The sequence below is a fragment of the Schistocerca piceifrons genome, chromosome 9 (genome assembly GCF_021461385.2).
Source record: "Schistocerca piceifrons isolate TAMUIC-IGC-003096 chromosome 9, iqSchPice1.1, whole genome shotgun sequence".
In the NCBI taxonomy this organism is placed as follows: Eukaryota; Metazoa; Arthropoda; class Insecta; order Orthoptera; family Acrididae; genus Schistocerca; species Schistocerca piceifrons.
Genome location: NC_060146.1, coordinates 48,628,834 through 48,654,753, shown reverse-complemented (window position 1 = coordinate 48,654,753; position 25,920 = coordinate 48,628,834). Strand labels below are relative to the sequence as shown.

The 25,920-nt window shown below is 43.8% G+C and overlaps 1 protein-coding gene across 2 annotated transcripts in view; it reads right to left on the bottom strand.

The window, feature by feature from the left end:
• The window catches only part of LOC124717158 (ammonium transporter Rh type B), a 220,662-nt gene that overhangs the window by 114,956 nt on the left and 79,786 nt on the right, over nt 1–25,920 (bottom strand). For both annotated transcript variants that reach the window (XM_047243928.1, XM_047243927.1), the window contains exon 3: nt 16,504–16,693. In XM_047243928.1, coding sequence (XP_047099884.1) covers nt 16,504–16,693 — 190 coding nt within the window. The remainder of the gene's footprint in view (nt 1–16,503; nt 16,694–25,920) is intronic.

Genomic DNA, 25,920 nt, shown 5'->3' with positions numbered 1-25,920 from the left:
GGACTGCTGCCAGCGCCACCGTGCGACGACTGCAGGTCAAATGCACCGCATAGACATACGCCGAGGTGATTTAAACCCGCAAACTGCCCACCAGAGCGTTGTTTCAACATGTATCAGCTTTGTCCTTAATGTATGAGCCTTACTGTAGTTAAAGCGATTGCTCGTGTAAAGGGAGAAACCCAAGTTCGAATCCCGGTCGGGCACAAATTTTCACTGTCGTCATTCCATCGTACAGCTGGAGGTGGTTCATATTCGCAACTGCGAATACATTTGAGGTTGGTAAAGCTATAGACCAAGTTCAAGAAGCTACTGTGGTAGGGATCAAAATTAATGGGCACAATATAGACATGCTACGTTATATAGATGATACTGCTATAGTCACGGAGGCAAAAGAAGATCTAGAGGAAATCCTCAGAACAATGCAAACGATTCTATGCAATCAGTATGGAATGAGAATAAATAAGAAAAAGACTAAAGTGACAGTATTCAGTACAGAAGCAGAATATGAACCTCCGAGAATGAGAATTAGTACAGAGTAGCTGGAAGTGATGGAGGAATTTGTCTACCTGGGAAGCAAAACCCGAGGGATGGTAGAAGCCGGAAAGAAATTGCGAGCAGAATACAAAGGCCAAAATTTCATTCAATCTGAGGAGGAACTTACTCACCACCAAGAACATCAGTCTGAAAATAAGGCAACATATCGTGAAAGCTTTCGTTTGGAGTGTGGCCTTCTACGGATGTGAAACTTGGACAATGAGAAGAGAAGAGAGAAAACGGCTAGAGGCCCTGGAGATGTGGTGCTATAGAAGGATGAAGATCAGCGGGAGAGACAAAGTAACAAATGAAGAGGTGCTTAGAAGTGCAGGAAACCAGAGTTCTCTGGAGGCACATCCAAATAAGAAGGGACAAACTTGTAGGGCACATCCTGCGACACAACATCATCATTGGAACAATAGCAGAAGGAGCTACTGAGGGAAGGAATCGGCGGGGGCGACCAAGGATATCATACATGCAACAGATCATGAATAACGTTGGATGTAACACACGTGGAAATGAAGAGGAAGGCACACAGAATAGAGGAATGGCGCTCTCCTGCAAACCAACCTCAGGTCTGAACACTAAAAGAAGAAGAAGAAAGAGTTCTTATGGTTGGGCGTTTCATTTCTCCACCAACGGCTTTCGCAACTACTAGACGTTCGTTGGCACATATCGACGTGCTGCAATATAGCTCCACAAAGCATCACGATCGTGGTCGTTGGCATTTAAATCGGGGGAAGGAGCATGCCAAGCCATTCGCCGAATATCCTCTCACTGCAAGAGCTCCAGGACCTGCGCCATTCGATGCGGTCGCACATCGTCATCCATAAAAATGAAGTTAGGGCCAAATCCACGCCTGAAAAAAATGGGTGCAGTCCCACAATTACGCAGACCAGTGAGAGTACCATGATCAAAGATTTGATGGTCAGTACACCTAGGCAACATTATGCCTCCTTTCACTACAACACTTAGGCCATCAGTTCGTCGTGGCCCACATTATGAAAGAAAAAAAAATTAATTATTGTCTGTTCGTATCACTGTATATTTATTTCAGCTATCTTCTGTGCTGCCCGGTAGCTGTTCTTTCTGTGAATGGTCCTAATTCGTAAAACAACAGTAGGCTACTGTGGACTACAATAAGAAAGCGTACATTACAGCAGTTTTCCTTGTAGCCTTGATCAGTTAAGTTCGTAACCGTGTTACCTGTATGTCTGTTGTGTTGCATACGTATCGGGCGTTACCTCATTACGATTACTTTGTTTGCGTCTCTGATAGTGTCTTAATAGTTTCCACTAGAGACCGGAACCGTCTAGAACCGGAGTGAGGGCTGCATAATCTATGGAACATTCTTGCTCTACATAATTATCCTCCTGTTTATTCCAAAGAAATAAACAGAATTTATAGCAAAATCTACATTTTCAATGTTTAATTCAGGTTTTTGTCAACAATTATTGATTTATGACGTGAAACGGATGGATTTCGTAGTAAAAATTAATAGCAATATAGAACTATCATATAGCGCTAGAAAACGCAGTTTCCTTCAATTAAAAAAATAAACTAACTTCGGTTTAACACTTTGTCGAGCTTATATAAACTGTGTTTCTCTTATTCGTAAACAACCTTCACGTTTATCGATAATAACAGGAAATGCTTGTCTTTGAGCAAGACAAAAAGAACTTTAGATTCAGTACAGTATTACAATAATTATTATGTACATTTTTTTACGTTTATTGTACTGTCATCAAAAGTAACTGTTTGTATGAAAACATACAAGTCACGCAGTCAACTAATTTTTATTACTTATACAACGCATTTTATATTTTTAAGGGTATAAAATACACAGTGGACTAACACTGAGCGACATACGATTGTAATTATGTGCAAAATAAACAAACTAAACTCTTCGGCTCCCACTTTTTCTCTCACACGATCATTTAAGTTTCTTTCCCTATCAATACTACCGGAAATTCTGCCATCTACTACGTCATTTATGGATTGTACCAAAACTAACGAACCGTGGTTTTGGTAGAGCGCAACACCAGCAGTGCCTCATCATACGAAAGTTATGTTCGTCCTTAAGTTTTGCACGCGTGTTGTAAGTAAAAATAGAATAAGAAGAACCTTTGTTAACTACCTTTTGTCAGAACATTAAATATGTGACAGTAAGTCACAGGACAACTAATATCACATAAAAACTGACGCGTATGATCCTGTTGGTATTTTTCTCGTTGAATTTTTGGTGGACGAATTTTTTACAATTTTTGTTTGTAGTCTAACATATCAAAATAGTGGGAGAATCAAAGTTAATTCACTATTCTCTTTTTAAAAAACTGTTCACGGTGGAAAGGGATAAGAGAGGGTAGCATTCGTGTCTACAGGGTGCGGCACTTAAATGGGTCACCTGAATAATTCAGCCACTTTTAGCGGCAGAAGACAAATCTTTGGAACGAAATCTGCTTATCTTGAAGGGGGACATAGTGTGGTGTCCATCATTTCTTCGTAGGTGGAGGGGTAGAGGAGATATGATACTCATCTTTATTACTTTAAGGTGGGTAGGACTTCAAACCGGCCGACTTCGAGGAGGAGAGGCACCACAGGACATTTTAATTTGCACTGTCTATACTTTTACAAATAAATTCATAAAACTTTGTCAGCATGAGCAGGAAGGATTCAGAATTCACACTCATAGCAGAGGAAGTTCAAAAACAAGAAAAAATAATATTTTTTAAATGTGAAATATCATGATTTTTTTCACTTACTGTTGGCTGCATTTGTTGCTATAGGCACACTTTTCTTCATAACTAAGAGAGATTCTTCGATGAATTTTGCACAGCTTACAAACCATACTTACAGGTGTATGAAACTCTAGAATTTATTTAATTTATGAAAAGATGAATGAGCTGTTATATTTTAAACTTCATGTTTAGAGAAAACTCGAATTTTATAGTTAATTATCTCAATTTTTACGACAGATTTGGTAAATTCTGGAGTTTCACACACCTGTAAGTATGGTTTGTATGCTGTGCAAAATTCATCGAAGAACCTCTCTTACTTATGAAGAAAAGTGTACCTACAGCAACAAATGCAGCTAATACCAAGTGAAAATATGATGAAATTTCACATGTAAAGAAAAATTGTTTTGTTATGTTTTTGAACTTCGACTGCTATGAGTGTGAATCCTGAATCCTTCCTGCCGGCCGGAGTGGCCGAGCGGTTAAAGGCGCTACAGTCTGGAACCGCACGACCGCTACGGTCGCGGGTTCGAATCCTGCCTCGGGCATGGATGTGTGTGATGTCCTTAGGTTAGTTAGGTTTAAGTAGTTCTAAGTTCTAGGGGACTTATGTCCACAGCAGTTGAGTCCCATAGTGCTCAGAGCCATTTGAACCTGAATCCTTCCTGGTCATGCTAGCAAAGTTTTACGAATTTATTTGTAAAAGTATAGACAGTGTAAATTAAAATGTCCTTTGGTGCCTCTCCTGCTCCACGTCGACCCGTTTGACGTCCTACCCCCCTTAAGAGGTTTGCAGTGTTATTACTATTTACCATTTAATGCTACGTTTGAAGATGCGTACAACGTATTCAGCTCTAATATGTACGAGGGTCCTTTAATTATGGAGTATCAGCGACAAACAATGGGTACACTACGTGGTTGCTTTAGTGATACGTCGAATGTAAACAACATTCCTCTCACTGGAGGTTTCGTGTGTTTATCTGTTGCACGAAGACCATCGAATAGAAACAACATTCCACTCACTGCAGGTTTCGTGTATCTGCTGTATGAAGACAGTTAGCTGTGGTTCGCTGTCATAGCGAGTAGACGAAATCTTCGGAAAGTTGTCAGGTCTTCACAATGTTTTGCGCAAAAGCTGAGAAAGTTGATACGGCTTTTATTTACGGCGAATGTCACAAGAATATGAGAGCAGCAGTTGGATCGTATGCTGAGAGATGTCCTGATCGTGTAACACCCTTTTCAAATATCAGATAAACATTTCAGGAAACAGGAAACGTCGGTATAATAAAACGTAAACTGTTCAAATGAGCAACCGACAAGCGACACGCAACTGACAGCGTCTGTATCACACAGTCCACGTGTTAGTACAAGACAGCTCGATGCGAGACTGGAATCAAAGAAATGTTCTGCGTATACTACATTCCGACAAAATTCATCCATACTACATGTTACTTCACCAAGAGCTCCAAGGCGATGACTTTCGACGAAGAGTAACAATTCTCCGAATGGGGGCTACGGAAACTGCAAATAGATGATATGTTCTTGACCAAAATGTTATTTACGGATGAAGCATCATTTACAAATCATGAGCACGTTATTATCATCGCAACGCGGGCTACTGATCCGCTGAAAACTCGTAGTTGTTAAGAGAAGTGGACAAATAAGGACCACGTTCAGCCAGCGTGTGGTGTGGTCCTCTAAATAATCGAATTACTGATCCCATGTTGTTGATGGGAACGTAAAAAGCGGAAGGGTGAGTTGATTTTACAACAGAAATGGTTCAAATGGCTCTGAGCACTATGGGACTCAACTGGTGAGGTCATTAGTCCCCTAGAACTTAGAACTAGTTAAACCTAACTAACCTAAGGACATCACAAACATCCATGCCCGAGGCAGGATTCGAACCTGCGACCGTAGCGGTCTTGCGGTTCCAGACTGCAGCGCCTTTAACCGCACGGCCACTTCGGCCGGCTGATTTTACAACAGAGGTACTGCCACTATTAGCATAAGACATCCAATTGGTCAAACGACAAGTCATTTAGTAACAACACCGTAGATATCGTACACAGTCTGCACGGAGAATTAATGAAGTTCTGTACAACTCATTTTAAGATCTTTGGATTAGTCGGTCTGGCAACACAAAATGCACAAAATGGTCTGCTCGTTCGCCAGACCTAATGCCTCTGGACTTTTACTTGTGGGGTAAATTGAAACATCAGGCTTACAATGAAATCCCAACCTCTCGTGAAGACATGAGATATCCACCACCGTCTCGTCATGAAAATTTATGTATCACTGCACTGCACTTTTCGGAACACAGAGGTTTAAACTGAGACGTGATCTGTTTAGCAAAGTTGCACATCCTTACAGTGCGGTGCGCGAAACTTTATTTGCTTCATCAGGTTTGCTGCTGCGCTGTACTTTCATGTTTATCAGTTTCGGGCACTAGCCATTTCCCGTTCCTATTGGTAAATCACAAAATTTGTTAGGGCCAAATTAACATCAATCAAGACACGCTATAGTCATTCACACTTATGTATTACATTTCAATATTTATATCAGGTTCAACTTGGGAAATATTCAGATCAGATTGCGTTCTTCCTTAGACAGACTTCATTTGCGTGTGTATTATCTAACGTTTGGAAATTTGTTTAGTTAGTATGCGCACGTGAATTCTCAGGGCACTTCTAGGAAAGCATTTTGGACAGTTATTCTTTCAAAACTCGTTTTCTAATTTTACGTAGAATTTTTAACCTATTAGCTTTGTGTGTTGGAACTGCAAGTCATCTAGTGCTACATCACGCATTGCAGCACTGCGTAATACAGAATTTCGCAGGATACAGCTTCTAGTTTTCTAATTAATTTGTTAAAAGTTCATTAAAAATACAGTTACTCATTTCCAGATAGTTTTGACGACTCATTTAATCATATAGTGTTTTCACAGTCACACAACTTCAATTGTTCAGGATACACAGTCACACCACTTCAATTGTTCAGGATAACACACACACACACACACACACACACACACACACACACACACACAGGCGCGCGCACGCTATCGCTCGAAGTTAATAAACAGAAAACGAGCTCAGTTTACAAAATGGTTCAAATGGCTCTAAGCACTATGGGACCTAACATCTGAGGTCACCAGTCTCCTAGAACTTAGAACTAATTAAACCTAACCAACCTAAGGACATCGCACACATCCATGCCCGAGGCAGGATTCGAATCTGAGACCGTAGCAGCAGCGCGGTTCCGGACTGAAGCGCCTAGAAACGCTCGGCCACAGCGGCCGGCTCAGTTTGCAGAACACAACAAAAAACATAACGAGTTACAAAGTGTCTGAGTGATTCATCTGGAGTGTCTTAGGTGGCTCACCTTGTATAAATGTTCTCTGTTCATAGCAACTAAAGCACTGGATATACCGAGCTGAACAATCCGCCATTTTGAATCCCAATCCGAGGTCAGTATTGTAAGCTTCGCGTGGCTTAGGAATGTGAGTTAAGATAATTTTGTTTAATTTTATTTTTCCACAGAGTCAAATGGTTGAGTGTGCAGTTCCAAACTGATCAAATAGTAGCAGACATGGTCGCTACAAGTTTTATCGCTTACGTTTAGATATAGATAGGCGGAAAAGGTGGCCTGTAAATTCAAGGCGCCAAGATTGGACACCAAACTCGAGCAAATACCTATGTGATGTAAGTAAAAAAGCTTTTACTATTTGTTTTAGAAATAGACGTGCATACAGAGCGATGCTAATGGAATTATATATACGAGAAGTATGTTTATTTTGATCTTCCTGCAGATGATTATTATTTTAAATAACTTCTGACAGATTTCTTTTTAAGTTTTTGAAATAGTCAATAAAATTGGGATCGGTAATGTACTTTGAGCACTCATGCAATTCCCTCTTGTGCTGACATGAAATATTTATGCCTGTTGTGTTCGATTTTAACATTATTCCGTAATTGTCTGCGAATGGAACTCTTACTTATCGTAAACTTAAGTAGATGTACCATATACACTGAAGAGCCAAGGAAACTGGTACACCTGCCTAATGTCGTGCGGGATCTCTGTGAGTCCATGCCGCATCACCACGTGACATGGACCCGACTAATGTCTGAAGTAGTGCTGGAAAGGAATGATACCATAAATCCGTAAAAGTACAAGTGGGTGGAGATCTCTTCTAAACAGCACGTTGCAAGGCATCCCTGATACCCTCAATAATGTTCATGTCTGGGGAGTTTGGTGGCCAGCGGAAGTGTTTCAACTCAGAAGAGTTTTTCTGGAGCCATTGTGTGGCAATTCTGGTCGTGTGGGGTGTCGCATTGTCCTGCTGGAATAGCCCAAGTCCGTCGGAATGCACAATGTGAAGGTGATCAGATGCACCACAACACTGCACAGTCTCCACCAGCTTGAACAGTCCCCTGCTGGCTTACAGGGTCCATGGATTGATGAGGGTGTCTCCGTACCCGCACGCGTCTATCCGCTCGATACAATTTGAAACGCGACTCGTCCGACCAGGCAACATGTTTCCAGTCATCAGCAGTCCAATATCGGTGTTGACAGGCCCAGAAGAGGCGTAAAGCTTTGTGTCTTGCAGTCATCCGGGTACACCAGCGGACCTTCGGCTCCGAATGCCCATATCGCATTAATAGCGTATTGGACTATCTTTTGAACACAGGTATTAGAGATAAAGGACTCTTTTAGTAGGTGTACATTATTTTCTCTCGTTGTCTAATGTTGAAGTGCATCGTTACATAGGAATTTTGCACCATTAGGAGATCCGGTGTCGTTCAGGTTTCAAGGACAATACAATATGTTAGGTTCTTATTTAAAAAAAAAAAAAGAAACAAAGACATGTTGTAACATATCGTTTGAAATTTCATCGATCATAAAAGCAGTCATCCAATGCTACGCTGCTCTGCGAAAGACTGTCGCTGACGCGAGCCCTGTGGTGGGAGTCCCCGATATGCCGAAGCCGAGGAGACAGGCCGGAGCTGCCGACCCTGGAGTCGGTTCTGTGAGTCTACGAACAGCAAGGATGTGATGTGGCGATAAACTGACTGCCGGACTTGGCAGTGTGAACTCAGGACGGTACTTTACAGTATACGCTAACACTTCTATGGCCCAGAAATTTGCGAAAGGGTTGCACTTGTGCCACGTTGAATGATTCTCTTCATTCGTATTGGGGCCGTTCTTGCAGGATCTCTTTCTGGCCGTATCGATGAGACATTTGTTGTTTTATTGGATTCCTGATATTTATGGCACATTCTGGAAATGGTCGTACGGGAAAATCCCCACTTCATCGCTACCTCGGAGATGCTGGGTCCCATCGTTCGTGCGCCGACTATAACAGCACGTTCAAACCCACTTAAATCTTGATAACGTGCCATTGCAGCAGCAGTAACCGATCTAACATCTGCACCTGACACTTGTTGTCTTATATAAGCGTTGCCGACCACAGCGCATATTCTGCCTGGTTACTTATCTCTGTATTTGAATATGCACGCCTATATCAATTTCTTTGGCGCTTCAGTGTATAAACCAGAAAATACTATACTGGTAACGCATTTTAACTGTACTTGGTCAATATTTAGAACACCAACGTATGAATGATAATTAATTGTGTGAAATATAATGGGACTTAACTGCTATGGTCATCAGTCACCAAGCGTACACACTACTTAACCTAAATTATCCCAAAACACAAACACACACTACCATGTCCGAGGTAGGACTCGAACCTCCGCCGGGACCAGCCGCACAGTCCATGACTGCAGCGCTATAGACCGCTCGGCTAATCCCGCGCGGCGATAATTAATTGAAAATCTCAGCTGCCGACAGGTGTTGTTGATATAACTCGATGGGGACAGCTGAAAATGTGAGCCCCGACCGGCACTCGAACCCGGGATCTCCTGCTTACATGTCAGGCGCTATATCCATCTGAGCCACCGAGGACGCAGATGAATAACGTGACTACAGGGATTTATCCCTTGCACGCTTCCCGTGAGACCCACAACCCGGTCTGTACACCATCTACATACGTAATGTATCTAATAGATTAATCTGTGTCCTCGGTGGCTCGGATGGATAGAGCGTCTCCCATGTAAGCAGGAGATCCCGGGTTCGAGTGCCGGTCGGGGCTCACATTTTCAGCTGTCCCCATCGAGGTATATCAACAACACCTGTCGGCAGCTGAGATTTTCAATTAATCATCATTTATTCTAGGAAAGCTGCACGGTCATGGTCAGATACTATCTTCATATACCAAGGTATGACTTACGTAGTATGTACACTACTGGCCATTAAAATTACTACACCACGAAGATGATGTGCTACAGACGCGAAATTTAACCGACAGGAAGAAGATATGCAAATGATTAGCTTTTCAGAGCATTCACACAAGGGTGGCGTCGGTGGCGACACCTACAACGTGCTGACATGAGGAAAGAATCCAACCGAGTTCTCATACACAAACAGCAGTTGACCGGCGTTGCCTGGTGAAACGTTGTTGTGATGCCAAGTGTAAGGAAGAGAAATGCATACCATCACGTTTGAGACTTCGATAAAATCTGATTGTCGCCTATCGCGATTGCGGTTTATCGTATCGCGACATTGCTGCTCGCGTTGGTCGAGATCCAATGACTGTTACAGAATATGGAATCGGTAGGTTCAGGAGGGTAATACGGAACGCCGTGCTGAATTCCAACGGCCTCCTATCACTAGCAATCGAGATGACAGGCATCTAATCCGCATGGCTGTAACGGATCGTGCAGCCACGTCTCGATCCCTGAGTCAACAGATGGGGACGTTTGCAGGACAACAACCATCTGCACCAACAGTTCGACGACGTTTGCAGCAGCATGGACTATCAGCTCGGAGACCGTGGCTGTGGTTACCCTTGACGCTACATCACAGACAGGAGCGCCTGCGATGGTGTACTCAACGACGAACCTGGGTGCACGAATGGCAAAACGTCATTTTTTCGGATGAATCCAGGTTCTGTTTACAGCATCATGTGGTCGCATCCGTGTTTGGCGACATCGCGGTGAACGCACATTGGAAGTGTGTGTGCGTCATCGCCATACTGGCGTATCACCCGGCGTGATGGTATGGAATGCCATTGGTTACACGTCTCGGTCACCTCTTGTTCGCATTGACGGCACTTTGAACAGTGGACGTTACAGTTCAGATGTGTTACGACCCGTGACTCTATCCTACATTCGATCCCTGCGACACCCTACATTACAGCAGGATAATGCACGACCGCATGTTGCAGATCCTGTACGGGCCTTTCTGGATACAGAAAATGTTCGACTTCTGCCCTGGCCAGCACATTCTCCAGGTCTCTCAACAACTGAAAATGTCTCTTCAGTGGTGGCCGAGCAACTGGCTTGTCCCAATACGCCAGTCACTACTCTTGATGAACTGTGGTATCGTCTTGAAGCTGCATGGGCAGCTGTACCTGTACACACCATCCAAGCTCTGTTTGACCCAATGCCCAGGCGTATCAAGGCCGTTATTACGGCCAGAGGTGGTTGTTCTGGGTTCTGATTTCTCACGATCTCTGCACCCAAATTTCGTGAAAATGTAATCAGATGTCAGTTCTAGTATAACATATTTGTCCAATGAATACCCGTTTATCATCTGCGTTTCTTCTTGGTGTAGCAATTTTAATGGCAAGTAGTGTAATTGAATGTATATATCTCAAAATACTCGTCTAGTCAACTAGTTTAATTTGCTTGCCTCTTAATGTCAAATGTAAGTCAATACGTTTACTACGCTGTAATACTATCTGCGCAAATAACGTACATTTGTTGACCTTAAGAGCATATTAAAAAGTGTATATGTTCCGTAAACGAGCGCCTTCAACGTGGGATTCAAAACGGCGGATTGTTGGGTTTGTACTATACAGTCCTCTAAAAGCAGCAAATACGTCACATTGTAGAAAAGCGAATGGTAATCAACGAATATTATTAGGTGGTGGTGGTAAGTTCCTATGGGACCAACCTGCTGAGGTTCTCGGTCCCTAGGCTTACACATTTCTTAATCTAACTTAAGCTAAGAACATCACACACAACCATGCCCGAGGGAGGACTCGAACCTCCGACGGGGGGAGCCTCGTGAAGCTTGCCAAGGCGCCTGAGACCACGCTGCTACCTCGCGCGGCGATATATTCGACCATAAATATAATAGACTGGCCCTGGCGTCATTTTCGTGGATCCAACATCTCTGGGCTAAAGGCACGTGAATGTTGGCAAAACATGGTTGTTTCGTGTTGCGGTTATGGCTGCACTCAGCGTTTTGTCGGGGGAAATGGCATTACATTTCACGTGTAAGTGTTTCTATGATAGTGCAGATCCATTTATTAAAATCTGCTGAAGTGACTTTTATATGTTTTTTACGCTTGGAATAGAGTATCACGTAAATTAAAGTGTTGAAAGTGATGCCTGTAAAGTCAGACTCATATTACATTTTGGAAACTATCTGTGATAATTCGGTTACAGAAGTAAATATAATTGTTTCTCGCTCCTACTCATAGTTCCCTAAGGATGAAAACTGAAGACAGCGTTGGATACAGACCCTGAAACGGAAAAACGTTAAGCCATCTGCAGATACGCGCCTTTTTGTATATACAAGTGACATTATAATAAGGTAAGAGCACCTATAGTCGACACATGAAGAGAATTTTTTTCTACCTTCTAATACTATTAAATAAATGTAGGCTCTAAAATTATTTTCTGAAACTTCAAAGTCTCACCTTTCATCTAAAATATCATTTTTTTTAAACTGATAGTCTAAACTTTTGTAAAAATAGTAGGAACTGAACCTTTGAAGTGCACCTAAAATTGATACTCTAAAATGGACTTGCTCCTAAAGTCGACAATTTTGGCACCTATAGTTGACATGCAGCTTTACTGTATGATAAAATGAATAGGAAAATAGGAATGCGGGTAAGCTACTACAAACAGCTTAGTGAACGCATTATTGTGGCCAAGATAGATTCGAAGCCCACACCTACTACAGTAGTACAAGTTTATATGCCAACTAGCTCTGCAGATGATGAAGAAATTGAAGAAATGTATGATGAAATGAAAGAAATTATTCAGATAGTGAAGGGAGACGAAAATTTAATAGTCATGGGTGACTGGAATTCGAGTGTAGGAAAAGGGAGAGAAGGAAATGTAGTAGGTGAATATGGATTGGGGCTAAGAAATGAAAGAGGAAGCCGCCTGGTAGAATTTTGCACAGAGCACAACTTAATCATAGCTAACACTTGGTTTAAGAATCATTATAGAAGGTTGTATACATGGAATAACCCTGGAGATACTAAAAGGTATCAGATAGATTATATAATGGTAAGACATTTAGGAACCAGGTTTTAAATTGTAAGACATTTCCAGGGGCAGATGTGGACTCTGACCACAATCTATTGGTTATGACCTGTAGATTAAAACTGAAGAAACTGCAAAAAGGTGGGAATTTAAGGAGATGGGACCTGGATAAACTGAAAAAACCAGAGGTTGTACAGAGTTTCAGGGAGAGCATAAGGGAACAATTGACAGGAATGGGGGAAAGATATACAGTAGTAGAAGAATGGGTAGCTTTGAGGGATGAAGTAGTGAAGGCAGCAGAGGATCAAGTAGGTAAAAAGACGAGGGCTAGTAGAAATCCTTGGGTAACAGAAGAAATATTGAATTTAATTGATGAAAGGAGAAAATATAAAAATGCAGAAAATGAAGCAGGCAAAAAGGAATACAAACGTCTCAAAAATGAGATCGACAGGAAGTGCAAAATGGCTAAGCAGGGATGGCTAGAGGACAAATGTAAGGATGTAGAGGCTTATCTCACTTGGGGTAAGATAGATACTGCCTACAGGAAAATTAAAGAGACCTTTGGAGATAAGAGAACCACTTGTATGAACATCAAGATCTCTGATGGAAACCCAGTTCTAAGCAAAGAAGGGAAAGCAGAAAGGTGGAAGGAGTATATAGAGGGTCTATACAAGGGCGATGTACTTGAGGACAATATTATGGAAATGGAAGAGGATGTAAATGAAGATGAAATGGGAGATATGATACTGCGTGAAGAGTTTGACAGAGCACTGAAAGACCTGAGTCGAAACAAGGCCCCCGGAGTAGACAACATTCCATTGGAACTACTGACGGCCTTGGGAGAGCCAGTCCTGACAAAACTCTACCATCTGGTGAGCAAAATCTATGAGACAGGCGAAATACCCTCAGACTTCAAGAAGAATATAATAATTCCAATCCCAAAGAAAGCAGGTGTTGACAGATGTGAGAATTACCGAACAATCAGTTTAATAAGCAACAGCTGCAAAATACTAACACGAATTCTTTACAGACGAATGGAAAAACTAGTAGAAGCCGACCTCGGGGAAGATCAGTTTGGATTCCGTAGAAATACTGGAACACGTGAGGCAATACTGACCTTACGACTTATCTTAGAAGAAAGATTAAGGAAAGGCAAACCTACGTTTCTAGCATTTGTAGACTTAGAGAAAGCTTTTGACAATGTTGACTGGAATACTCTCTTTCAAATTCTAAAGGTGGCAGGGGTAAAATGCAGGGAGCGAAAGGCTATTTACAATTTGTACAGAAACCAGATGGCAGTTATAAGAGTCTAGGGACATGAAAGGGAAGCAGTGGTTGGGAAGGGAGTAAGACAGGGTTGTAGCCTCTCCCCGATGTTATTCAATCTGTATATTGAGCAAGCAGTAAAGGAAACAAAAGAAAAATTCGGAGTAGGTATTAAAATCCATGGAGAAGAAATAAAAACTTTGAGGTTCGCCGATGACATTGTAATTCTGTCAGAGACAGCAAAGGACTTGGAAGAGCAGTTGAACGGAATGGATGGTGTCTTGATGGGAGGATATAAGATGAACATCAACAAAGGCAAAACGAGGATAATGGAATGTAGTCGAATTAAGTCGGGTGATGTTGAGGGTATTAGAATAGGAAATGAGACACTTAAAGTAGTAAAGGAGTTTTGCTATTTGGGGAGCAAAATAACTGATGATGGTCGAAGTAGAGAGGATATAAATTGTAGGCTGGCAATGGCAAGGACAGCGTTTCTGAAGAAGAGAAATTTGTTAACATCGAGTATAGATTTAAGTGTCAGGAAGTCGTTTCTGAAAGTGTTTGTATGGAGTGTAGCCATGTATGGAACTGAAACATGGACGGTAAATAGTTTGGACAAGAAGAGAATAGAAGCTTTCGAAATGTGGTGCTACAGAAGAATGCGGAAGATTAGATGGGTAGATCACATAACTAATGAGGAGGTACTGAATAGGATTGGGGAGAAGAGGAGTTTGTGGCACAACTTGACCAGAAGAAGGGATCGGTTGGTAGGACATGTTCTGAGGCATCAAGGGATCACCAATTTAGTATTGGAGGGCAGCGTGGAGGGTAAAAATCGTAGGGGGAGACCAAGAGATGAATACACTAAGCAGATTCAGAAGGATGTAGGTTGCAGTAGGTACTGGGAGATGAAGCTTGCACAGGATAGAATAGCATGGAGAGCTGCATCAAACCAGTCTCAGGACTGAAGACCACAACAACAACAGTTGACATAATTCCCATATCCCATTTTCCTTTATAAGTGACTAGAGCTCAAAACGCGGCGAATCCAATGTTTAAAGTTTTGACACGAGCCCACTCTTACTGTTTAAAAGAATTTTAACGACATTTTACTTTAATTGATAGTTTGTAGTAATTTCGTCCCGCTGCCCACCAGAGGGGTGTTCGATGTATTTGTTAGATTTCAGAAATGGTACTGTGAACAAATCCAGGTCAAATGTAGGTCTGACATAATTTTTCGCAAATAAAAAAGTAATTTTTGTTGGAAGCGTTTGGCAGTCAACTGAGAAATGTGGGTAAAATACGATACAAACATAGGATGGCAGACCGCTGATTTGAAATCCCGCCACGTTATGCCAACAGTCACGTGGTTTATGTAGGAGCCACACCAGCCCTATAGCTTCTGCACAGCAAGGTCAGTCTAATATAGTGCGCGTCATTTATGACGGTGGCTGAGTTTAGGTTCGTTCTGCGCATCTGACTTCGCAAAACACAGTCAGCCAATGAACAGAGAACGACGTTGCCAGAGCTCGACTGCAGTGCAGAGCACGGACGAGTGTCTCCAGTTTTAAAAATGTTCAGTCATAAATAAAGTAATTGAACAAAAGCAATGTCTTGATAGCAGACTTTCTTTTATAGAAAGTTTGGAAAAAGAATTCTTTATACCAGTTGCATCATATTCTATTAATTAATTAAACCAAACAAGCAATAAGCCTCCTATTTCAGGCGATAGCAAGGAAAGGTGTTTGTATCATTCTCACTAACTGCTTTTTCGCAATAAAGAACAGCGGTAATTGTTTATTTCCTATTGTACTTCGACGAAACGTGAGTAATTCATAATCATACCAACAGTGTTTGTCGGTATTTTTCGTGACATTTTAAAGTCCTGCAGGAGATATATTGAATGACGAGCTGTGTTAGCGTAATGGTTAAAGCGTTTGGTTGCTAAGCAAAAGAGTTCTGTAGTTCAAACCTTGTTCAATCTTAATATTTTCTTTATTTAAAAACAATATCGAAGTGTCTTACTTCATGAATTTTATTCGTTTGAATGTAATTTTTTAAAATTTCTAGTGGCAACTAAAATCGACCAGACGGAAAGTATACGTTATGGACTTTTACCTCTGCAAACTCTTCAAAATTTCGTGCAATGGTTTACTACATCTAATGCTGCACAATAACTGCGTTGAACATCGCAACAAAAGTAAGTCATTTATGGGGGGAAGGTATCAGTCAAGAACATGTGTAAAAATCAAATTTTTGGGCCAAATAGTTTTTGTGAAATCGAATGATAAAGTGTGTCAAAGCAGTCGAAACACTGTGTGTCTGCACAGGCCAGCAGTGCAGTGACAAAATCGCGCACATCGCGGAATGCGGGGAGCACGTGTCTGCAGCAGCGAAAGGGTTAATGCGGCCGTGGTGGCTTTACTTCGTAAACTGCGCGCTCCCCCCTAAACGTAAGTTTGCGAACTATACTATACTATGGCGCTGCTTCTCTTAGCGCGTACAACTGGCAACGCAGCAATCTCCCGCGTCTGGGCGGGCACGCGCGAACCGCCAAGATAAATCTATGGTCGAAGGGCAGTATTGTCGGGTCAATAGGCGCAAGCTGTTTGGGGAAACGTGCTCACTTGATGACGCCGATGTGTATGCTGCCGTCGCGGGGGTCCTTGTCGTAGAAGCCCTTGCAGAGGATGGACCACTGCAGCAGCAGCGCCGCCAGCAGGAAGTTGAAGCCCACCGAGCTGTAGCCGTAGCGTCGCAGGAAGGTCATCAGGAAGCCGAAGCCCGCGAACATCATGACGTGCACGTCCTGGAACACTAGCGCACCGTCCCGCTCCAAACTCGCGGCTCTCCGCAATTACCATACTACGACTGTTGCCCACAATTTTTTTTTCCTTTATTGAATTTCTATTCCCCCCGAAGGGGGCGGGCTGGGAGCAGCTTAGTACGCTGCTCTACAGCCTACAGACTTTTTTAAAAACGGAAGAAGAAAAGAAACAAGAAAAAACAGGCGATCAAACAGTGACTTATAGTGTAAAATGGCGGAAAAGTGTGGAAAGTTAAAACAGAAAGCAAAGGCGTTGGCAATGGTAATAAAATACACAGGAATCAGACAAGTAACATTGTAAACACACAATTAAAAAACATGGCGACAGTCTGGTTTCTGTTCGCAAGAGATAAAAAAAAATCAGACCTAGTGACAGTACGATGGCCATTCGCAACACTTCCCAAAAGACACACAACACGGAACACTCACTGTGAAACACACACTGTAAAACACTGCACGCAAATGTCGGCACAAAGATGGCACTCCCTAGCCAAGGGCAGACGGGGGGGGGGGGGACCTGGAGGAGGGGGAAAACAAAGAGGGAGGGAAATGCAAAAGGACTCAGGGGGAGAGAATGGGGCAGAGAGAGGGGAGGTGGGGAAAAAGGACGATGGAAGGGGGGGAGAGGGAGCCGAGGAAAAGGACAGAGGAAAGGAGGGGGAGTGAGGAGTGAGGATCAGAGTTGATAGGAGGGATAAATGGCGGGAGAGAGGGCATCATCCGGGAGGGCAAGTTGATGGAAGCCATCTTGGGAAAGGAGACGAACGGTGTGGAGATGGAGGGTAGGGGGGACACAACAGTGAAGATGTGGCAGGGGCGGGGATGGGAGAGGGGAGGAGCAACCAGGGGGTGAGGGGGGATCAAGGCGGTGGGAGGTGTAGAGTATGCGGAAATGTTTGAGGAATAGGAGCAGATGGGGGAAAAGAATGAGGTCATAGAGGATGCGGGTGGGGGGCGGGAGGCGTATACGGAAGGCGAGGCAGAGTGCATGATGCTCAAGGATCTGGAGGGACTGTTGCCCAGAGACTAATGCTCCGCATTTTTTTTCTCCAACAGTTCTCTACTGAACACGATGAGGACTACACACACGAAACATTGGTGTTTTATCTACACACCCTATATTCCCACATAATCTCCATCCCGTTCTACAAGGTGGTCCATTGATAGTGACCGAGCCAAATATCTCACGAAATAAGCATCAAACGAAAAAAACTACAAAGAACGAAACTCGTCTAGCTTGAACGGGCAAACCAGATGGCGCTATGGTTGCGCGGTAGATGGCGCTGCCATAGGTCAAACGGATATCAACTGCGTTTTTTTAAATACGAACCCCCGTTTTTATTATATATTCGTGTAGTATGTAAAGAAATATGAATGTTTTACTTGGACCACTTTTTTCGCTTTGTGATAGATGGCGCTGTAATAGTCACAAACGTATAAGTACGTGGTATCACGTAACATCCCGCCTGTGCGGACGGTATTTGCTTAGTGATACATTACCCGTGTTAAAATGGACCGTTTACCAACTGTCGAAAAGGTCGATATCGTGTTGATTTATGTCTATTGTGATCAAAATGTCCAACGGGCGTGTGCTATGTACGCTGCTCGGTATCCGGGACGACATCATCAAAGTGTCCGGACCGTTCGCCGGATAGTTACGTTATTTAAGGAAACAGGAAGTGATCAGCCACATGTGAAACGTCAACCACGACCCAAGTAGGTGTTTTAGCTGCTGCCGCAGCTAATCCGCACATCAGTAGCAGACAAATTGCGCGAGAATCGGGAATATCAAAAACGTCGGAGTTGAGAATGCTACATCAACATCGATTGCACCCGTACCATATTTGAATGCACTAGGAATTGCATGGTGACGACTTTGAACGTCGTGTACAGTTCTGCCACGGGGAACGAGAGGAATTACGTGACGAATACAGATTTTTTGCACGCGTTCTGTTTAGCGACGAAGCCTCATTCACCAACAACGGTAACGTAAACCGGCATAATATCCACTATTGGCCAACGCAAAATCCACGATGCCTGCGACAAGTGGAACATCAGCGACCTTGGTGGGTTAATGTATGGTGTGGCATTATGAGAGGAGTGATAATCGGCCCCCATTTTATCGATGGCAATCTAAATGGTGCAGTGTATGCCGATTTCCTACGTAATGTTCTACCGATGTTACTACAAGATGTTTCAATGCATGACGGAATGGCGATGTACTTGATGGATGTCCGGCACATAGCGCGCTTGCGGTTAAAGCGGTATTGAATAGCATATTTCATGAGAGGTGGATTGGTCGTCGAAGCATCATATCATGGCCCACACGTTCATCGCATCTGACGTCCCCGGATTTCTTTCTGTGGGGAAAGTTGAAGAATATTTGCTATCGTTATCCACCGACAACGGCTGACAACATGCGTCATCGCATTGTCAATGCATGTACCAACATTACGGAATGCGAACTAATCGTTGTTCAGGGGAATGTCGTTACACGTATTGCCAAATGCACTGATATTGACGGACATCATTTTCAGCATTTATTGCATTAATATGGTATTTACAGGTAATCACGCTGCAACAGCATGCGTTCTCAGAAATGATAAGTTCACAAAGGTACATGTATTACATTGGAACAAACCAAATAAAATGTTCAGACGTACCTACGTTCTGTAATTTAATTTAAAAAAACCTACCTGTTACCAACTGTTCGTCTAAAATTGTGAGCCATATGTTTGTGACTATTACAGCGCCATCTATCACAAAGCGAAAACAGTGGTCCAACTAAAACATTCATATTTCTTATGTACTGCACGAATATGTAATAAAATATGGGGGTTCCTATTTATAAAAAAAACGCAGTTGATATCCGTTTGACCTATGGCAGCGCCATCTATCAGGCCAACCATAGCGCCATCTGGTTTCCCCCTTCAAGCTAGACAATTTTTATTCTTTGTAGTTTTTTCGTATGATGCTTGTTTCCTGAGACATTTGGCCCGTTCACGATCAATGGACCACCCTGTATATGTTGACTATGCTACAAATATAGCAGCATTCCTATCCAACATCTACCAGAGATAATTGGAACAGCGTAACTCCACGGGACTGGAAGAAGGCCCAGGTCATTGCAGTCTATAAAAAGGGTAGAAAATCGGATGCACATAATTACCGGCCAATTTCTCTGACATCTATTTGTTGAAGAATCCTGGAACACATTTTCTGTTCAGGCATAATGACCTTCCTAGACTCTGAGAAGCTCATCTGCAGAAACCAGCACGGTTTTAGGAAACGGCGGTCATGCGAGACACAGCTGGCCCTCTTTGTGCATGATATACAACAGGCTCTAGATACCGGCTCCCAGGTTGATGCCATATTTCTCTACTTTCGAAAGGCGTTCGACTCAGTTCCGCACTGTCGCTTGCTCCAAAAAGTGCGCTCTTACGGTATATGCGATGACATATGCGGTTGGATAGAAAGTTTTCTAACAGACAGGGAGGAGTATGTCATCCTGAACGGGGTAACTTCAACAGAGACAAGCGTAACTTCAGGTGTGCTCCAGGCAGCGTAATAGGTCGGTTGGTTTTTAAGATTTACATAAACGATCTGTTTGATGGTATTGACAGCGGCATTAGACTGTTTGCCGATGATGCTGTAGTCTACAGGAAAGTAGTATGACACGAAAGTTGTGAACGAATCAATGAGGATTTGCAGAAAATAAATGCGTGGTGTAATGACTGGCAGTTATCTCTCAGTATTAGTAAGTGTAACCTACTGCGTATAACAAGGCGAACATCCCCATTAATGTACGAGTACAAAATAAATGCCCAGTCTTTCGAAGCGGTAACATCCGTCAAGTATCTAGGTGTGACGATTCGAAATGAAATGGAATGATCAGATTACACAAGTAACGGGTAAGGCAAACTCTTGATTGAGGTTTATTAGTAGTATCCTGAAGCGATGCAGTCCTTCAGCAAAGGAAATACCTTACAATACGTTAGTTCGTCCAGTCTCAGAGTATTGTTCGTCTGTATGGGACCCTTACCAGCTGAGTTTAGAAGGTCCAAAGAAGAGCGGCAAGATTCGTGACTGGTACATTTAGCCATCGCGAGAGCGTTACAAATCTCAGACAAAGCTTGAAGTGGGACACACTTGCAGATACACAGCGTGATAAACGGAAGGGGCTGCTCACTACATTCCGAAATCCGATCATCGCCGAGGATGTAGAGCATTTATTATTGCCACTTCCAAATCGCGCAATGGTCACCATTCAAAGATAAGGGAAATTGGAGCCCGTACTGAGGCGTTCAGACAGTCGTTTTTCCCTCGCGCGATCCGCGAGTGGAACAGCGGGAGGCGGGGGGGGGGGGGGGGGGGGGAATATGACATCCACGCGAATTGTTCCCTCCGCCACACACCGCTTTTTTACCAGCGGATTATATATGTAGATGCAGAAGGGCGTGTATGCCCTGCCGGTATCAATCCTTGTCTTGGTGGCGGAGCCCGTGCTTCACTGAGTGAATCGCCTCCTCGTCTTTCTCAATATGTCTTCCGCGAATGGTATCCTTTAATGGCCAAGTGGGAGTGGGCAAGGTCGGGGATGTAGGGTAGATGGGGTAACTCTGTCCAACCCTGTTCTGTTCAAATGGGTCCGCAGCTCGTGGTCGTGCGGTAGCGTTCTCGCTTCCCGCGCCCGGGTTCCCGGGTTCGATTCCCGGCGGGGTCAGGGATTTTCTCTACCTCGTGATGACTGGGTGTTGTGTGATGTCCTTAGGTTAGTTAGGTTTAAGTAGTTCTAAGTTCTAGGCGACTGATGACCATAGATGTTAAGTCAGATAGTGCTCAGAGCCATTTGAACCATTTGTTCAAATGGCTCTGAGCACTTGAGACTTAACTTCTGAGGTCATCAGCCCCTAGAACTTAGAACTACTTAAGCCTAACTAATCTAAGGACATCACACACATCCATGCCCGAGGCAGGATTCGAACCTGCGACCGTAGCGGTCGCGCGGTCCAGGCTGTAGCGCCTAGAACCGCTCGGCCACCCTGTCCGGCCCCTGTTCTGTCCTCAGACTTGTGTGATTCCGTGTGTTATCGTGTTGCAACAAAACAGCTCTTGGGTTGCTATGGCGCCGAAGTGGCCGGAGGCGAGCCTCGAGTTTTGTTAATGTGTTGACACATGCTTCTGAATTAGTGGTACCGCCTCTGGCATCACATCAGTGAGAATCACACCTTCACAGTCCCAGAACACGGTGACCTTACCGGCGGAAGCAGTTGCTTTGAATTTTTTCTTCTGTGGGGAGTGGGAATAGTGCCATTCCATCGACTGTCGTTTTGTTTCGGCCACAAAATGGTGAACCTAGGTTTCATCACCTGTCACACTCCGGGCCTCCCTCTCAGCTTCGAAACGTTGCAACAGATCAAGACAAATGGTTTTTCTGTGCGATTTGTGATCCGTCATTAGACTCCGCGGGACCCATATTGCACACACTTTTGAACATGCAAGAGTGCGGACAATTGCATCCACATTTCATTTGATGATTTACAGATGCAGCGCCAACTGCCGAGTCGTGACGCGTCTGTCCTCGCGAATGACAAAATCAGCTCGCTGCAACATGTCAGGTGTGACAGCCGTGGATGGTCTCCCCGACTGCTGCAAATCGTGGAACTCCGCCGAACCGCCTTCTAATGGCCAGTGAATGACTGTATTTCTACCGACAGCAGGTGCTCCATAGACTTTTCACAAACGTTTGTGAATATTCCCCACAGTTTCTTTCTCTGCAGTGAGAAATTCAATAACGACGCGTTGCTTGTAACGTACATCACTTGCAGACGCCATTTTGGCACTGCCCTGCAGATACGCTATCTGTCGGAGGTGACGGAAACTTGGCGGGTTCACTCAGGAGACTTCAACGTTTCGCATTCGTAGCACTGTTCTCGGCAGAGAAAAAAAATGCTGTGCATTATTTTCTGGGCAACCCTCGTATGTCATGCAAATGTCCCGCTCCACTAGCTAGCTGCATAAAGCTGGTCAGATACAGGAAAACTGACCAGGTGCCAGTTGGACTAGCACACTGAGGGTTCAAAATGGTTCAAATTGCTCTGAGTACTATGGGACTTAACATCTGAGGTCATCAGACCCCTAGAACTTAGAACTACTTAAACCTAACTAACCTAAGGACATCACACACATCCATGCTCGAGGCAGGATTCGAACCTGCGACCGTAGCGGAAGCGCAGTTCCAGACTGAAGCGCCTAGAACCGCTCGGCCACTCCAACCGGCACTGAGGGTTCCTACACTCTTAACTACGTATACAAAGTGTAACAAAAATGTAGGCACAAATTGCAGGACACGTTCCTCGTACGTAGACGAAAAAGGTATGTTACATGAACATGGGACTGGGAACGCTTTGTTTCCGTGATACAGCTAATTATCTCCAACTCATTCATAATATCAGACACGTAACTTTTCGCAATCGCCATGTAAGGGCAGACGTCAATTCATACGCAACCGTTGAAGCAAGTCATCAACAAAAATTTCCTGTCAGTGTTTGAGCCTGAAATCTTGGTGACATTTTAGTAGGGCCTCACTTCCTTCCACCCTGGTTCAACGGACAAAGTTATCATAATTTCGCAGAGAATATTGTTTCTGATCTGTCAGCAGATGTGCCTTTAGCTGTGCTGTGTAACATGTACCTCAGGCACCATGGAGCACCTGTTCATTTTAGTGTTAATGTCCGTCGGCTTCTAAGTAACATATTCAGCGACAAATGGATACGTATAGATGGACCAATTGTGTAGTGTCCACGCTCTCCGGACCTAAACCCCCTGGACTTTTATTTCTGTGGCCATTTGTAAGTTCTTGTACACGCAACCCCTGTACAAGATGTACAGAGTCTTCCTGCCCGTATATTATACACTGCTGGCCATTAAAACCGCTACACCACGAAGATGACGTGCTACAGACGCGTAATTTAACCAACCGGAAGAAGATGCTGTGATATACAAATGATTAGCTTTTCACACAACGTTGGCGCCGGTGGCAATACCTACAAGGTGCTGACACGAGGAAAGTTTCCAACCGATTTCTCATACACAAACAGCAGTTGACCGACGTTGCCTGGTGAAACGTTGTTGTGATGCCTCGTGTAAGGAGGAGAAATGCGTACCATCACGTTTCCGACTTTGATAAGGGTCGGATTGTAGCCTATCGCGATTGCGGTTTATCGTATGCTGACTTTTCTGCTCGCGTTGGTCGAGATCCAATGACTGTTAGCAGAATATAGAATCGGAGGGTTTAGGAAGGTAATTCGGAACACCGTGCTGAATCCCAACGGCCTCGTATCACTACCAGTCGAGATGACAGGCGTCTTATCCGCATGGCTGTAACGGATCGTGCAACCACGTCTGGATCCCTGAGTCAACAGATGGGGACGTTGCAAGACAACAACCATCTGCACGAACAGTTCGACGATGTTTGCAGCAGCATGGACTATCAGATCGGAGACCATGGCTGCAGTTACCCTTGACGCTGCATCACAGACAGGAGCGCCTGCGATGGTGTACTCAACGACAAACCTGGGTGCACGAATGGCAAAACGTCATTTTTTCGGATGAATGCAGGTTCTGTTTACAGCATCGTGATCGTCGCATCCGTGTTTGGCGACATCGCGGTGAACGCACATTGAAAGCGTATATTTGTCATCGCCATACTGGCGTATCACCTGGCGTGATGGTATGGGGTGCCACTGGTTACACGTCTCTGTCACCTCTTGTTCGCACTGACAGCACTTTGAACAGTGGACGTTACATTTCAGATGTGTTACGACCCGTGGCTCTATCCTTCATTCGATCCCTGCGAAACCCTACATTTCAGCAGGATAATGCACGAACGCATGTTGCAGGTCCTGTACAGGCCTTTCTGGATAGAGAAAATGTTCGACTGCTGCCCTGGCCAGCACATTCTCCAGATCTTTCACCAATTGAAAACGTCTGGTCAATGGTGGCCGAGCAACTGGCTCGTCACAATACTCTTGGTGAACTGTGGTATCGTGTTGAAGCTGCATGGGCAGCTGTACCTGTACACGCCATCCAAGCTATGTTTGACTCAATGCCTAGGCGTATCAAGGCCGTTATTACGGCCAGAGGTGCTTGTTCTGGGTACTGATTTCTCAGAATCTATACACCCAAATTACGTGAAAATGTAATCACATGTCAGTTCTAGTATAATATGGAATAGAGGTCCGGCAGAAAAACCTCCCCTTTAAGGAAAGCTAATAAAAACAAAACCAAATAAGCTAGAACAATTTTATTTATACTAAATAAAAGTACATATTATGCCATTTTAGAAAATACTCTTATGGTCTTACTTTTTAAATAAAACATCCCTTAAATGACTTCCTGCACTGTCGACACACTGTTTGAGTCTTTCCCTGAAGTTATTCATTACTCTTTGAGTCATTTTAGGTGGAACAGCTTCAACCTCTTGTGTAATTGCTTCTTTCAGGGCTCGTAAAGATTGTGGACGTTGTTCATAAACTTTTGCTTTTAAATAGCCCCAAAGAAAGAAATCACAGGGCGTTAAGTCCGGCGATCGTGGGGGCCAGCCAATGTCTCCACGCAACGAGATCACATGTCCAGGAAACATTTCCTTCACCAATGCCAGTGACTGCCGCGCTGTGTGGGCAGTAGCACCATCTTGCTGGAACCACACGTTCTCTATTTCACCAAAAAGCTCCCTTAGTTGCGGTTGGAGAAAGTCGCGGAGCATGGCACAATAGCGTTCACTGTTGACGGTTAAATTCCTGTCATTTTCTTCGAAAAAGTAAGGACCGATCACTCCGGAATTGTAAACAGCACACCATACTGTTACTTTAGGGCTATGAAGTGGTCGTTGATGAAGTTCTTGGGGATTGTGTTCACACCAGTACCTGCAATTTTGGCTGTTCACTGTTCCAGCAAGGTGAAAGTGTGCTTCATCAGAAAAAATCACAATATCGTTGGGACGAATGTTCTGAAGAAGGTCTTGGCACAAACTTACACGGACACCACAGTCTCGTTCACTCAGTTCCTGCGTAGTTACAATTTTGTAAGGATGCATTATAAGATCTCGATGCATGATTCTTCTCACACTTTGATCAGATATCCGTAATGCTGCCGCATGCTTTTTAGCGGATCGTCGAGGAGATTGTTGAACTGAAGCTCTAACTGCATCAACATT